A 15583-nucleotide genomic window follows, 5' to 3' on the forward strand; every position below is an offset into this window, starting at 1 on the left:
TTATAATCTGAGCACTTGCACTGAGAATATAAAGAGCCCTGATGAGATGAAAATGCGCACCATGCAGCTGCAGCATAAGCCTGACGATATGTCCTCTAAGATGCCCGTAGACTGGAGGCAACAGCTGCTTAGACATATAGAGGCCAAACGATTAGACCGGGTAAGTCTGACAACTTCTTTTCCACTTTGGGAATACACCGTTGCCTCCAGTTTATTACACGATTGCACACCATCTACATGTGGCCTTCTGTTGTCTTGACACACACGCCACCTGACTGCATGACCGCCAGTATTGACATGTGTTCAGTCCACTGCTTAGTTATGTTCTCCAGATGTGGCACCAGTCTCATTTTGTGTTTCACTATATGTATAAATTACACAAACACTTTACCTCCTTTCTCTGAACTTTTATTTTCTTTCTATTACTGTTAGTGTGAAATCATACTTTAACAAGACAAGTATATCTGTCTGTACTACTACTGTTTGGTTTTCCTCAAGCGGGGTCCCCCAACTGGTGGCCCGCGGGGGATTTTATTTTCCCCAAAAAGTTTTCTGAGCATCAAACAAACAAAAAACAAACTTTTTTTCTAGTGTTTTATTGTTGGACATGAAAGACTGTAAAAACACCATCAAATCAGCTCCAAGTGATTTTAATGTTGGATATCTGTTCCAAAGTATTCCCACGCACACCACAGCCCAGCAGCGTTGCAGTTCTTGACATAAACTGGTGCGCTTGGCAACTACTACCAGACCCAGTTCAAAATCACTTAAGTCTTTCGTCTTGCCCATTTACCCTCTGAATGGCACACATACACAATCCATGTCTAATTTGTCTCCAGGCTTAAAAATCCCTCCCTCATGTCTCCTGCCCTTCATCAAATGATTTGTAATTATGTTCCGGCCCTCTGACCATCTACTCAAGAACAAAATCGAGCTGATGATCCCTGCCCTAAAGGGTCTGTCAGAGACCAAAATGTGTACGCGTACGCACAGCAGTGTTCTAGAATATTGGAACAATGGCTTTCATACTTTCAAATCCTCATTGAAATGGAGGATGCGTTCGTGGAGCCGCGTTGGTTGGGAATTTTGGGCAGGTGCGCATTTGGGCTGCGGACGGTAGACTCAGAGCCATGCAGCTGTGTCGCAATTGTACGCCGGACTATCTGCATCTGTGGACTCTGAATTATGATGGTGACACTGATTAAGCCTAGTTAACACTGATTAAACCTAGTTCTGAACTAGAAAGCACTCCAGAACTAGGCTTAATCTGGGTCCGGGAAACAGGTCCTTGATAATATAGGCAAGTACCTCAGTGCTAAACATCCCTTAAAGAAAAGTACATACTGTTGCTTTTAAGAAATACGTAGTAGTACTGTATCCATGAGTGTGTTTTAATGTGTTTGTGCTGGTAGCCTACTGTAGTAACTCTGTTCTGTTGTTGTTCTGTTTGTCAAGCTCACTTTATCTGTTGCAGCTACGCAATGTGTCTTGGTGCAATCCCGTTAACCCAGTGGCTCACCCATTTACTCATGTCAAGTGATTGTTTCCCTCCAATCAGAGTGCTTTCCTTAAGCACAACACAGTAAACTTCGGCATGCTGTGCTCTGGAGGCTATGCTGCACCGCATGCCAGCAGAAGCATGACAATAAACTTTTACAATAACACGAATAAGCATGAAAACCAAACAACACAGTGGCTACCTCTACCCAATGTGAGTATGAACCAGAAAACACAGAAACAGTCTCAGTGCAGATCAACCCTTTCACATTCATTTGATACAGGGAGTGTACTGCATATTTACTATTTTGTCAGGATAAAAGCTTAAAAATATCTTTCATCATAAGCATATTACCAAAAGCTGCATTTTCCTTACAATGGAGAATGTTATTACATTGAAATGCTATGCCTGTATATCTTTTTTTAATATAGTCCACTTTGTATTCCAATTATTGTACATTCTAATCTTGAAGGATGAAACTTGAGCCCAGAAATGATACCAGCATTAAAAAAACGAGCCTAGACCCGAGACTCATGTATCACAGTATCAGCAGAAAATGCACACAGTGAAGCCAAGTATTATACAATTTCAGCTGTGTTGGTGTGAAAGAAGCCTTAAGAATCCCTCCCATTTCAACTTCAAGCCAAGCGCTGTCTTTTATCTGTTGTCTGAAATAGCAGTGTGTTGCATGTGTGTCAGCTACGGTGTCTGCTCTATGGGTTACAGCAGTACTCCTCTGTTAGTATTACTGTGTAAGGCTATTATTGTACCCTGTGTCACTCAGTAGCCTCAGTGCAATTTGGCCTAGTTTATAGACACTGTGCACTTAAGGTCACAGACAAGCACATTGTAATGAAACAAAGAGATTTTATCAGATTTTCTCGCTTGCTTATCTTTCCCGTATAGGTATTTTAGTGCATGTAAGTCAACTTGTACTTTGCCTGCCAAAATCTCTCTAAACCTGTCAGAAAGTCTATTCTTATCAAATAGGTATTGCAAGTGGACAAAATGACAGGAGGCAAACAACTCAACTGATACATTCAAACGTATAGGACTTACTAGCTGCAATACTCCTCCGAAAGTATTATTATTATCAATGACTATAACGTTATAATCAATACAGCAAGTTGATTCACCTTTATCTCTGCAAAAACTGTAGTCATGTTGGAAGCACATACAGGTTACCCCCATAGTAGTGATGATACTCTGAACTGTGTTCCTTTACCCTGTTCTCTCTCCAGACCCCCTCTCAACAGAGCAATATATTGGACAACGGCCAGGAGGTGGTCTCCCCCACTACTCAGTGGGCCCCCTACTCACTGGGCAGGAGAGACGTGCCCCCAGAAAACATCATGAAAAAGGTTGGTGCTTTACACTGGCAAAGGACTGGGTGGGAGGCCTGAGTGTTCAAATGTCATTGTTAGTTTGCATCTGAACTATGCTGATAACATAGTACTCATTATCACCCAGCTTGCTGAATTAAACATTGGGCTGGTAGCTCATTCATATATTGAACAAAAATATAAACGCAACATGCAATCGTTTCAAAGATTTGAAGTTTGGGGCTCCCAAGTTTTGGGCTCCCTAGTGGCGCAGCGGTCTAAGGCACTGAATCGCAGTGCTAGAGGCATCACTACAGACACCCTGGTTTGAATCTTGGCTGTATCACAACCGGCCGTGATTGGGAGTCCCATAGGGGAGTGTTGTGTTTAACCTTTATTTAACTAGACAAGTCAGTTAAGAACACCTTATTTACAATGACGGCCTACACCGGCCAAACCCATATATATGGGTGTATGGAAATTAGTCAATAATGATCTATGGGTTTCACATGACTGGGCTGGGGTGCAGCCATGGCAGACCCACCCACTGGCCAGGCCCAACCAATCAGACTGAGTTTTTCCCCACAATAGGGCTTTTTTACAGACATAAATACTCATCACCACCCCGCCTCAGACGATCACACAGGTGAAGAAGCTGGGTGGTTACACAAGTTATATGAAGCCGCTTGGACATACTGACAAATTCTATAAAACGACATTGGATGCAGCTTATGGTAGATAAATGAACATTCAATTCTCTGGCAACAGCTCTCGTGTACATTCCTGCAGTCAGCATGCCAATTGCATGCACCATCAAAACTTAAGACATCTGTGTCCTTGTGTTGTCCCCAGCACAAGGTGCACCTGTGTAATGATCATGCTGTTTCATCTGATTCTTGATATGCCACCTGTCAGGTGGATGGATTGTCTTGGCGAAGGAGAAATGCTCACTAACATGGATATAAACAAATCTGTGCACAAAATCTTATTAAAATAAGCTTTTTGTGCAGATGGAAAATGTCTGGGATTTTTGTTCAGTGTATATTTATGAGATATCGGTACATTTAATGTCAAATCCCAATCCACCCCCACACATTTATTGTTTTTTAAACAAGGGTGACATTACAAGCACATACAGTGCCTTCAGAAATTATTTACACCCCTTGACTTTTTCCACATTTTGTTGTTACAGCCTGCATTTAAGATTTTGTATCACTGATCTACAGACAATACCATATTATGTCAAAGTGGAATTGGGTTTTTGGAAATTTAAATAAATTTAAAAAACAAAACGCTGAAATGTCTTGAGTCAATCAGTATTCAACCCTTTGCCTAAATAAGTTCAGGAGTAAAAATGTGCTTAACAAGTCACATAATAGACTGCATGGACTCACTCGGTGTGTAGTAATAGTGTTTAAATGAGTATCCCATTTCTTTACCCCACACATAGAATTGTCTGTATGGTCCAGTGCTTGACTTGGGCATGAGCTCACCAGAGCTGAATACCGGCCCCTCAAATGTTCTACCACTTGATCTATAAAATATTAGCTCAAAGGTATTGTGGTGCTCCTTCACCTACATATAAACTGTACTGGCAACCAACATGAGTAACGACACCTTTTCAATCCAAGTCAATCACTGGTAAGGTCGCCTTGGTCGAGCAGTGAATTTTAAGCACAGATTTAACCACAAAGACCCGGGAGGTTTTCCAATGGTTCGCAAAGAAGGGTACCCATTTGTAGTAAGGCAAAAATAAAACCAGCTGACATTGAACATCCCTTTGAGCATGGTGAAGTTATAATTACACTTTGGATGGTGAATCAATACACCCAGTCACTGCAAAGATACAGGCGCTCTTCCTAACTCAGTTGCCGGAGAGGAAGGAAACAGCTCAGGAATGAGGCCGGTGGTGATTTAAACAGTTACAATGTTTAATAGTTGTGATAGGAGATAGCTGAGGATGGATCAACAACATTGTAGTTACTCCACAATCTTAACATAAATGACAGAGTGAATAGCCTGTACAGAATAAACAGTCCTGAAAACAAAGCGTTATGTTTGGGGAAAATACAACACATCACTGAGTACCACTCCTCATATTTGGAAGCACGGTGGTTGCTGCATTATGTTTTAGGTACTGTATGCTTGTCATTGGCAAGGACTAGGGAGTTTTTTAGGATACAAATAAATGAAATAGAGCTAAGTACAGGCTAAATCCGAGAGGAAAACTTGGTTCAGTGTGCTTTCCAACAGACACTGGGAGATAAATTCACTTTTCCGGAGGACAATAACCTAAAACACAAGGCCAAATATAAACTGGAGTTGTTTACTAAGACATTGAATGTTCCGGAGTTGCCTAGTTACAGTTGTTAATTACATCGGCATGAAAATCTATGGCAACACTTGAAAATGGCTGTCTAACAATGATCAACAACAAACTTGAAAGAGCAGGAAAGAATAAAGCATTTGATAATGGGCAAATATTGTACAATCCAGGTGTGCAAAGCTCTTAGAGACTTACCTAGAAAGACTCACAGCTGTAATCGCTACCAAAGGTGATTCTAGCATGTTTTAAAAAGATTCTTTAACCTTTATTTAACCAGGTAGGGCAGTTGAGAACAAGTTCTAATTTACAACTGCGACCTGGCCAAGATAAAGCAAAGCAGTGCGACAAAAACAACAACACAGAGTTACACATAAACAAATGTACAGTCAATAACACCATTGAAAATGTACAGTGTGTGCAAATGTAGAAGATTAGGGAGGTAAGGCAATAAATAGGCAATAGAGGTGAAATAATTACAAATTAGCATTAACACTGGAGTGATGTATGTGCAGATGATGATGTGCAAGTAGAGATACTGGGGAGCAAAAAGATAAATAACAATATGGGGATGAGGTAGTTGGGTGTGCTATTTACAGATTGGCTGTGTACATATACAGTGACCGGTAAGCTGCTCTGACAGCTGATGCTTAAAGTTAGAGAGGGAGATATAAATCTTCAGCTTCAGTGATTTTTGCAATTCGTTCCAGTCATTGGAAGCAGAGAACTGGAAGGAAAGGCGGCCAAAGGAAGTTTTGGCTTTGGGGATGACCGGTGAAATATACCTACTGGAGCGCGTGCTACGAGTTGGTGCTGCTATGGTGACCAGTGAGCTGAGATAAGGCGGGGCTTTACGTAGCAGAGACTTGTAGATAACCTGTAGCCAGTGGGTTTGGTGACGAGTATGACGCGAGGGCCAACCAACGAGAGCGTACAGGTCGCAATGGTGGGTAGTGTAAGTCGCTCTGGATAAGAGCGTCTGCTAAATGACTTAAATGTAAATGTAAAATGTAGTGTATGGGGCTTTGGTGACAAAACGGATGGCACTGTGATAGACTGCATCCAGTTTGTTGAGTCGAGTGTTTGAGGCTATTTTATAGATGACATCACCGAAGTCGAGGATCGGTAGGCTGGTCAGTTTTACGAGGGTATGTTTGGCATCATGAGTGAAGGATGCTTTGTTGCGATATAGGAAGACGATTCTAGATTTAATTTTGGATTGGAGATGCTTAAAACCTGTTGAGGCTAGGGGGCAGTATTTTCACTTTTGGATGAAACGGCCTACTCTTTCCCAGATGGGAATGTATGCATATTATTATTACTGGTGGATAGAAAACACTCTGAAGTTTCAGAGTTTGAATTATGTCTGTGAGTATAACATAACATGACAGACAAAAACCTGAGAAGAAATCCAAACAGGAAGTGAGAACTCAATTTAGAAAACAGTGCCATTGGATGTCAAACTTAGATATGGATGAGATGACTTCCTAGGGCTTCCACAAGATGTCACCGTCTTTAGATTCTGGTTGTATGATTCTACTATAAAGGTGGGCCTCATAATAGCTCTTTGAGTGAGTGGTCTGGCAGAAAGCCTTGGGCTCATTACGCGCGGTCACAAGAGTGTTCTTGCGTTCCTATGCTATTCTTCAGACAATGACATTCTCAGGTTGGAACCTTATTACTGATTAATGTTTAAAACATCCTAAATATGGATTGCATACATCATTTGACTTGTTTCTACGACCTGTAACGGAAATTTTTGAGTTTTTGTTTGGAGGAATTGCTCATGCTTTTTGAGGATTGAATGCTGGACTGAACAAGCTAACAACAAGTGGCTAAATTATGGTATTTTTTTAACTTTATGGAACAAATCAGTCATTTGATGTCAAACTGGGATTCCTGGAACTGCCTTCTGATGAAGCTATTCAAAGGTAAGTGAATATTTATAGTGTTTTTTTGTAGCTTCTGTTGACGCCAAAATGGCGGCTATTTCTTTGGGTTCTGTGGAGGATGCCGGGCAGTTGACCGGGGTAGGGGTAGCCATGTGGAAAGCATGGCCAGCGGTAGAGAAATGCTTATTGAAATTCTCAATTATAGTGGATTTATCGGGGGTGACAGTGTTTCCTAGCCTCAGAGCAGTGGGCAGCTGGGATGTGGTGCTCTTATTCTCCATGGACTTTACAGTGTCCCAGAACTATTTTGAGTTAGTACTACAGGATGCAAATTTCTGTTTGAAAAAGCTTGCCTTAGCTTTTCTAACTGCCTGTGTATATTTGTTCCTAACTTCCCTGAAAAGTTGCATATCACGGGGGCTATTCGATGCTAATGCAAAACACCACAGGATGTTTTTGTGCTGGTCAAGGGCAGACAGGTCTGGAGTGAACCAAGAACTATATCTATTCCTAGTTCTACATTTTTGAGAGTGGCATGCTTATTTAAGATGTTGAGGAAGGCACTTTGAAAGAATAGCCAGGCATCATCAACTGACGGGATGAGGTGAATGTCATTCCAGGATACCCCGGCCAGGTTGAACAGAAAGGCCTGCTCGCAGAAGTGTTTCAGGGAGTGTTTGACAGTGATGAGGGGTGGTCGTTTGGTCGCAGACCCATTACGGGTGCGGGCAATGAGGCAGTGATCGTTGTGATCTTGATTGAAAATAGCAGAGGTGTATTAGGAGGTTGAGTTAGTTAGGATGACATCTATGAGTGTGCCCGTGCTTACTGATTTGGGGTTGTACCTGGTGGGATCATTGATAATTTGTGTGAGATTGAGGGCATCAAGCTTAGATTGTAGGATGGCCGGGGTGTTAAGCATGTCCCAGTTTAGGTCACCTATTAGCACGAGCTCAGAAGATAGATGGGGGGCAATCAATTCACATATGGTATCGAGAGCACAGCTGGGGGCAGAGGGAGGTCTATAGCAAGTGGCAACAGTGAGAGACTTGTTTCTGGAAAGGTGAATTTTTAGAAGTAGAAGCTAAAATTGTTTGGGTACAGACTTAGCCTGCAGAGTTCTGTATTACTATATATCTTTGCAGTAGATTGCAACACTGCCCACTGGCAGTTCTATCTTGGCTGAAAACATTACAGTTCGTGATGGAGATTTCAGGGTTTTTGGTGGTTTTCCTAAGCCAGGATTCAGACACGGCTAAGACATCTGGGTTGGCAGAGTGTGCTAAAGCAGTGAGTAAAACAAACTTAGGGAGTAGGCTTCTAATGTTACCATGCATGAAACCAAGGCTTTTACAATTACAGAAGTCAACAAATGAGAGCACCTGGAGGGTGGGAGTGGAGGTAGGCACTGCAGGACCTAGATTAAACTCCACATCACCAGAGGAACAGAGGAGAAGTAGGATAAGGGTGCGGCGAAAGGCTATACGAACTGGTCGTCTAGCACGTTCGGAACAGAAAGTAATTGGAGCAGGTTTCTGGGCACGATAGCATAGATTCAAGGCATAGTGTACAGACAAAGGTAAGGTAGGATGTGAGTACATTGGAGGTGAACCTAGGCATTGAGTAATGATGAGAGAGATATAGTCTCTAGAAATGTTTACCAGGTGTTGTCATCGCATATGTAGGAGGTGGAACAACATGGTTGGTTAAGGCATATTGAGCAGGGCTAGAGGCTCTACAGTGAAATAAGACAATCACTAACCAGGACAGTAATGGACGAGACACATTGATATTAGAGAGAGACATGCATAGCCAAGTGAACATGTGGGATCAGTGAGTGGTTGGGCTGGCTGGGGACACGGCGATTCAGACAGTTAGCAGGCCGATGCTAACAGCTAGTAGACCGGGGCAAGCTAGCAGTTAGCAGGCCGGGTTAGCAAGCAAGCAGTTAGCAGGGGCTAGCAGTTACAGACCGGGCAGGCAAGCTAGAAGTTAGCAGGCCGGGGCAGGCAAGCTAGCAGTTAGTAGACCGGGGAAAGCTAGCAGTTAGCAGGCCGGGTTAGCAAGCAAGCAGATAGCAGGGGCTAGAAAGTTAGCCTTTGGGGGACGTTGCGATGTGGGTAAGTCTGTTTTTGCCTCTTCGTGCGGTGATGTCGATAGACCAGTCATGAAATTAGTAGGGTTCCAAGTAGCTCTAGGTATCTAGCAGGTCTAGCTGGTTAGCAGAATGGGCCTTCATCGGGCATTGCGCCTGAGGGGCCTGTTGGAGTCCTCGGGCAGATTATGTCGGTATTCCAGTCGTAGGGGATCTGCGGGGTTCCATGCCCTGTACCGGCTGTAGAAGGGGTCTGGATATTGTAGCCCAGGAGTATGCTTCGGTGGTAGCACAGGAGCCCTGGCGGGGCTAGCTTCAAGCTAAATGGTGCATGCTCTGGGATGGGAACGCTAGCCAGGAGTAGTCATCCGGGATTGCGGTTAGCTCGTTGTGAAGATCCAGATGAAAATGTTCAGGATCCGGGGATAAAAAATAATAGGTCCGTTATGCTCTGGTTAGAGTCACGTTGTTCGAACTGGCGAGAGCTTTCCGAACTGAAGGTTAGCTGTTGACCGCTGGCAATGGATTGCTGACTGATAGCTGGTAGTTCGCTGGCTAGCTTCAGTTGAGTGATTCCAGATCCGATGTAAATATAAATACTTTAGAAAAAAAAGCAGATCCACGCCACATTGGGTGAGGCGGGTTGCAGGAGAATATTTAGATGTTGAGGTTTAGCAAAATATTTAAAAGATATGCGAAGAAAAGATGTAAGACAATATATACAAGGGACACGACAGGACAAAGACGTCTGACTGCTACGCCATCTTGGAAAGATGCTACGCCATCGTTGATCACTTGAATGAGATTGAGGGCATCTGGCTTAGATTGTAGGACGGCCGGGGTGTTAAGCATATCCCAGTTTAGGTCACCTAGCAGTACGAACTCTGAAGATAGATGGAGGGCAATGAATTCACATATGCTGTCCAGGTTACTGCTGGGGCTGAGGGTTAACTGTAACAAGCGGTAATGGTGAGAGACTTGTTTCTGGGAAGGTGAATTTTTAAAGGTAGAAGCTCAAATTGTTTGGGTACAGACTTAGATAGCCTGCAGAGTTCTGTATTACTATCTCTGAAGTAGATTGCAACTCCGCCCCCTTTGGCAGTTCTATCTTGTCAGAAAATGTTGTAGTTTGGGGATGGAAATTTCACGATTTTTGGTGGCCTTTCTAAGCCAGGATTCAGACACGGCTAGGACATCAGGGTTGGTGGAGAGTGCTAAAGCAGTGAATAATGTGTGGGGGTGGGACTCTAGGGCTATCTAAGGCATATAGAGCAGGGCTGGGGGCTCTGCAGTCTTATTTCTGCAGTGAAATAAGACTATATTTATTGACTCAGGGGGTTGAATACTTATGGAATCAAGATATATTGGTGTTTTATTTTCCATTAATTGACAACAAGTTTGTGTAGAACCTTGTCAAAAAATGTAAATTACATCCTTTTAAATCCCACTTTGAAAAAGTCTGTATGTGATTACATTCTGAAGGCAATTGTAAAACCATATGCGTCATGATTCCCGGTCTTGTCCCTTTTGTACTTCTTAAGGTTCCTCCACCTTTTTAAATGTATTTTTAAATGGGCTCATTTATTTACTTTTATACAACGGGTGGGTCTAATCCTGAATGCTGATTGGTTAAAACCGCATTCCAGCCAGTGTCCATTCCACAAGTCACCACCGCCTAAATCTATGACGTTAAAATTCTTATTTACTCTGTTCCATCGGACTGCGCAATTCACTGTCTCATCAGCCCAGCCAGGCAATTTATAAACTTGATCTCCACTATAAAAACATCTAGACATTATCTCACATTTCTTTTACACTAACATTTAGCTTTCAACAGCGGAGATTTGTATAAACCTTGTCTGTCTTTCTGACATTTGCAACATTGTTTCAGTTTTGAAATTCGATCTCCAGCTGTCCCATATAAATGAACGTGTCGGGATGAGACAAACAGGTAGGCTGCATTTCTCAGCCAGTCGAAATTAAATGATTTAGCTGGCATCATTTTTATTGATATATATACAGACATTTCTTTTTTTTAAAGGTATAAAAAAAACGAAGTGCAGCTAGTTTGTAGTTTTTCCAGCTTCAGTTTGAAGTGATTGTGTTAGATGTGTTGTTGGCTAGCTCCTCTGAAACAACAGTGTCCTGATGAGAGAGTACGTTTTGTATGCCAGGCAAAATCAAGAGTCATTAGCTCATTGTTATGGATGTATCCAAATAAATGTCACTAGAAAACTGCTTAAACAAATGCAAATGCAGCTACTTTGCTGATATTCTGGCTGCACTTTTGACGTGACTGTAAGTTAGTCGTAGTTGGCAAGCAAGAGATAAGAAAGTAGCCAGGTAGCATTACATTGGAACATTGCAGCCATAGATACAGAACAAAAAGACTGAAAGACCGGGTCACGCCTCTAGCAACCGAACCGATAGAATGAACGACCTGCCGGCTTAGGTAGCAACCCTAGATTTATGTCGAGACTATATCTTGTAGAAGGATGAAATAGTATGAATAAATTCATCAAAAGAAAGTTTTTAATGAAAATATGTCAATCATTATTTGAGTATGTTGGTCATGCAAATTCTCTAAAAAGACTTTGGAGGCGGCTTATGGTAGAGAAATTAACATGAATTAACATTAGCTCTGGTGAACATTCCTGCAGTCAGCATGCCAATTGCACGCTCCCTCAACTTGAACATACAGTATGTAGAAAGAACGAAGCCGGTGTTTGGAGGATATATTGGCACAATCCCCGTGCCAATATATCCTCCAAACACCGGCTTCTCAGTCATTATCACTTAAGTGATTGCTACAGTATGTCAATGTTTTTAAATGTCAGGAGTCATTTCTAAGCTCCATGATTCATTCCAGCAGCACTCTATTCTTGTTTGGTCTCCATGGCAACGTCTGTTTGTCAGTGTCTTAGTCACTTCACTGTGGTCACATTCTAACCATCAGTGCAAGAATAATGAAAAGGTTAGACCAGGGACTTCAATCTGCCTTAAAATCTATGGCCTTCATGTAGATTTCTACCTCAAATACCTCGTACCTCTTCACATTGATCTGGTACTGTGTAGCTTCATTCTTGTGTATTTTATTTTATTCCTCTTGTGGAATGCCTAAGCACCATAATTCATTCCAGCAGCGCTCCATTCTTGCTTGGTCTCCATGGCAACCTCTGTTTGTCAGTGTCTTAGTCATTTCATTGTGGTCACATTCTAACCATCAGTGCAAGAATAATGATAAGGGTAGACCAGGGACTTCCTCTGAATTATTAATGCACAGAGAACTGTGGGTTGTGTGTCCTGTTTTATTACTTACACTGAACAAAAATATAAATGCAACATGGGTAAGTGTTGGTCACATGTTTCATCAGCTGAAATAAAAGATCTCATAAGTGTTACATATTCACAAAAAGCTTATTTCTCTCAAATTGTGTGCACAAATTTGTTTACATCCCTGTTGGTGAGCATTTCTCCTTTACCAAGATAATCCATCTACCTGACAGGTGTGGCATATCAAGAAGGTGATGAAACAGCATGACCATTACACAGGTGCCCCTTTTGCCCGGGACAATAAAAGGCCCTCTAAAACAACACACAGCCACAGATGTTCAAGTTTTGAGGTAGTGTGCAGTTGGCATGCTGACTGCAGGAATGTTCACCAGATCTGTTGCCAGAGAATTGAATGTTAATTTCTCCACCATAAGCCGCCTCCAACTTCCTTTTAGAGAATTTGGCAGTACATCCAACCGGTCTCACAACATCAGACGTTGTGTGGGCGAGTGGTTTTATAATGTCAACGTTGTGAACAGAGTGATCCATGGTGGCAGTGGGGTTGATATGGTATGGTATGGGCAGGCGTAAGCTATGGACAACAAACACAATTGCATTTTATTGATGGCAATTGACTGATTTCCTCATATGAACTGTAAAATTCAGTAAAATCTTTGAAATTGTTGCATGTTGCGTTTATATTTTTTGTTCAGTATATATCATGTAGACGACACTGAAGTGGCCTAGTTACAGTTTTTAAATCGGTTTGAAATCATGTACATATCTACCTCAAATACCTCGTAACTCTGCATATTGATCTGGTATTCCCTGTATATAGATCCTTTCTTGTGTATTTTATTTTATTCCTCTTGTGTTACTATTTTATTTGAATTATTACTTTTAAACTGCACTATTGGGAACTGCACCAGTTGTATTCAGGGCATGTGACAAATAAAATTTGATTTGACGACAGGATTTGAAGGAACGTTTCTATGTGGTAATTAAGGTTTGAAGAAGCATGCTGCACCTCATCTGTATGTTATCTGCCATTTTGTAAGACGTGACGTTTGCATCTTTGCAGATTCCTGATTCTTTGCCTAATGGGTTGAATTACCCACAGGCAGGTGGCCACCACCACCACCCCCACCAATCACAGACCATGATCGTGACATCCACATCGGCCACACCCCCACACCGCTCATTGCGGGACCAGCAGTATGAGGGTGCCATCAACAAGATCTCCATCCAACAGTACCAGTCTCCCCTGCCCATGGCCACCACCACCCGTCCCCAGAGTGCACGCTGCCTCATCCAGACCAAAGGCCAGAAGAGCATGGACGACTTCCAGGAGCAGGTTGGCCATTACTCTTTCTTTCTCTTTCTCTCTCTATCTGTCTCTTTGATTGTCTCGGTGTTTCTCTCTCTCTCTCTCTGTCTCTCTATCTGTCTCTTTGATTGTCTCGGTCTTTCTCTCTCTGTCTCTCTATATGTCTCTTTGATTGTCTCAGTGTTTCTCTCTTTCTTTCTCTGTTTTTGTCTGTCTGTGTTTCTCTCACTCACCCCCTCTATTTCAATCATCTTTTAACTCTCTTTCTCCCGCTCTCTCCCTTTCTCTCAATCTGTCACCAACAGATCTCTGAGAGGCCTATATTATGGCTAGCGGTATATAGAGAGGAGAGATGTTGCACCATGTAATTGCACAGTTATACAATACCAAATGTCTATTTTTGGCATGATGTTGTTTTTGTGTCTTTTGGCAGTTCTGTGTGCGGATAGAGAAGAATCCAGGTTTAGGGTTCAGCATCTCAGGGGGAATCAGTGGCCAAGGGAACCCTTTCAAGCCTTCTGACATGGTAAGATTAAAGCAACTAAATGTTCTCTGTGTGCATCTGATTCTGTGCAGTCTGTGCCATAGGAACATGTTCCATTTTTCTCTTATTCCTTAAGGTGTTTCAATAACCACTGCACATCACTGTATGTTTCACTTCAGAGTTTCCATGGTAACAGGTGCTGCTGCATTGCTGTATGGGGTGCTGCAGTTGACTTGGTTAACTTTGAACCGTTTTATTATACGCCAATGATGAGCAAGAATCAAGAAAAGGCAACACTTTTGCGGCAATGATTTGTAATGTAGTCAGTCATAAGGTTGGCGAATGTCAAATAGTTCAATAATGTCTTGTTGCCATGTAACAGCAAAGAAAAGAGCCAGTGAGAAAAATGTTTATAGATTTCCATTTAGAATTTTCCAAAATCAGTTATGTTGTTGCCACTGGCAACATTTTCTCTTATTATTCATTTTAAAATATCAAAGCCCATTGAATGTGTTGTATATTTTGTGTGCATATCATCTCCCATCTTAACACCCCACTGAAAGGTGGTGCATGCTGATTGCTGAGGATATCTTCTGAGGGCCTGCTTTCCCGTGATGCCTCAAGGAGTCCCTGCTGTAATAATACCCGAGTCATTAGATGATAGTAACGTAATTCGGGTTCAAGTGAGGTTTAACTGTGTTGATTGAGGCTCTTCATATAGTATTATATAGTTTAAACGCATGCAAAGAATGGTATACTTATAATCTCTGCCTTGACTAGACATTTTTTGGAAACATGCAATGGAAAAAACACCCCCCCACAATGTCTATATTTTTGGAAATATATATATTTTTTTAAGTAAGTAACTCTTTTAGTACTGTTAAAATGTTTTCATTAAAGGTAGATGTAAATGCCATGTAAGTACACCTAGTTCTTGAATTTAACCAACAGCACACATAGACTTCCATTTTTTTTTTTGATTGTGAAAAATCCTTGTGATAGTTGTCTGCTTTTCACAGACTAGTTAAACCTATCAAGTTAATGTTTGCAACAGCATGTCAATCAAAATCACGCACAGATCTTGAGTTCGAGGAAAATACAAACAAAAGCAACAAACAACCAGTTTGAAAGGCACAGATTCTAAACCATCTTCACCATGTGGTTCCTAATCTCATATCACTTTTGACTTATAGGGTATCTTTGTTACTAGGGTACAGCCTGATGGACCGGCCTCCAACCTGCTACAGCCTGGGGACAAAATACTGAAGGTAACCGTGTTCTTCATCACCGCATCGATCATCGTTGTCCTCTGAGTCTGTGAGCGCATCCTCCCTCCTCCACATTGCCTGTAGAGGCTTTGCATGTGGCA

General features: G+C 42.0%; 1 protein-coding gene across 11 annotated transcripts in view; it reads left to right on the plus strand.

The window, feature by feature from the left end:
• The window catches only part of LOC118359149 (leucine-rich repeat-containing protein 7-like), a 225930-nt gene that overhangs the window by 204113 nt on the left and 6234 nt on the right, over nt 1-15583 (plus strand). For 6 of the 11 annotated variants that reach the window (XM_035737450.2, XM_035737447.2, XM_035737451.2 and 3 more), the window contains 6 exons: nt 1-160; nt 1559-1711; nt 2740-2859; nt 13485-13757; nt 14164-14256; nt 15408-15482. The exon at nt 1-160 is cut by the window's left edge and continues 1626 nt beyond it. In XM_035737450.2, the coding sequence (XP_035593343.1) occupies nt 1-160; nt 1559-1711; nt 2740-2859; nt 13485-13757; nt 14164-14256; nt 15408-15482 (874 nt within the window). The remainder of the gene's footprint in view (nt 161-1558; nt 1712-2739; nt 2860-13484; nt 13758-14163; nt 14257-15407; nt 15483-15583) is intronic. The other 5 variants (XM_035737452.2, XM_035737455.2, XM_035737457.2 and 2 more) reach the window with 2 other exon arrangements.

This window comes from Oncorhynchus keta, chromosome 26 (genome assembly GCF_023373465.1).
Source record: "Oncorhynchus keta strain PuntledgeMale-10-30-2019 chromosome 26, Oket_V2, whole genome shotgun sequence".
Classification (NCBI taxonomy): domain Eukaryota; kingdom Metazoa; phylum Chordata; class Actinopteri; order Salmoniformes; family Salmonidae; genus Oncorhynchus; species Oncorhynchus keta.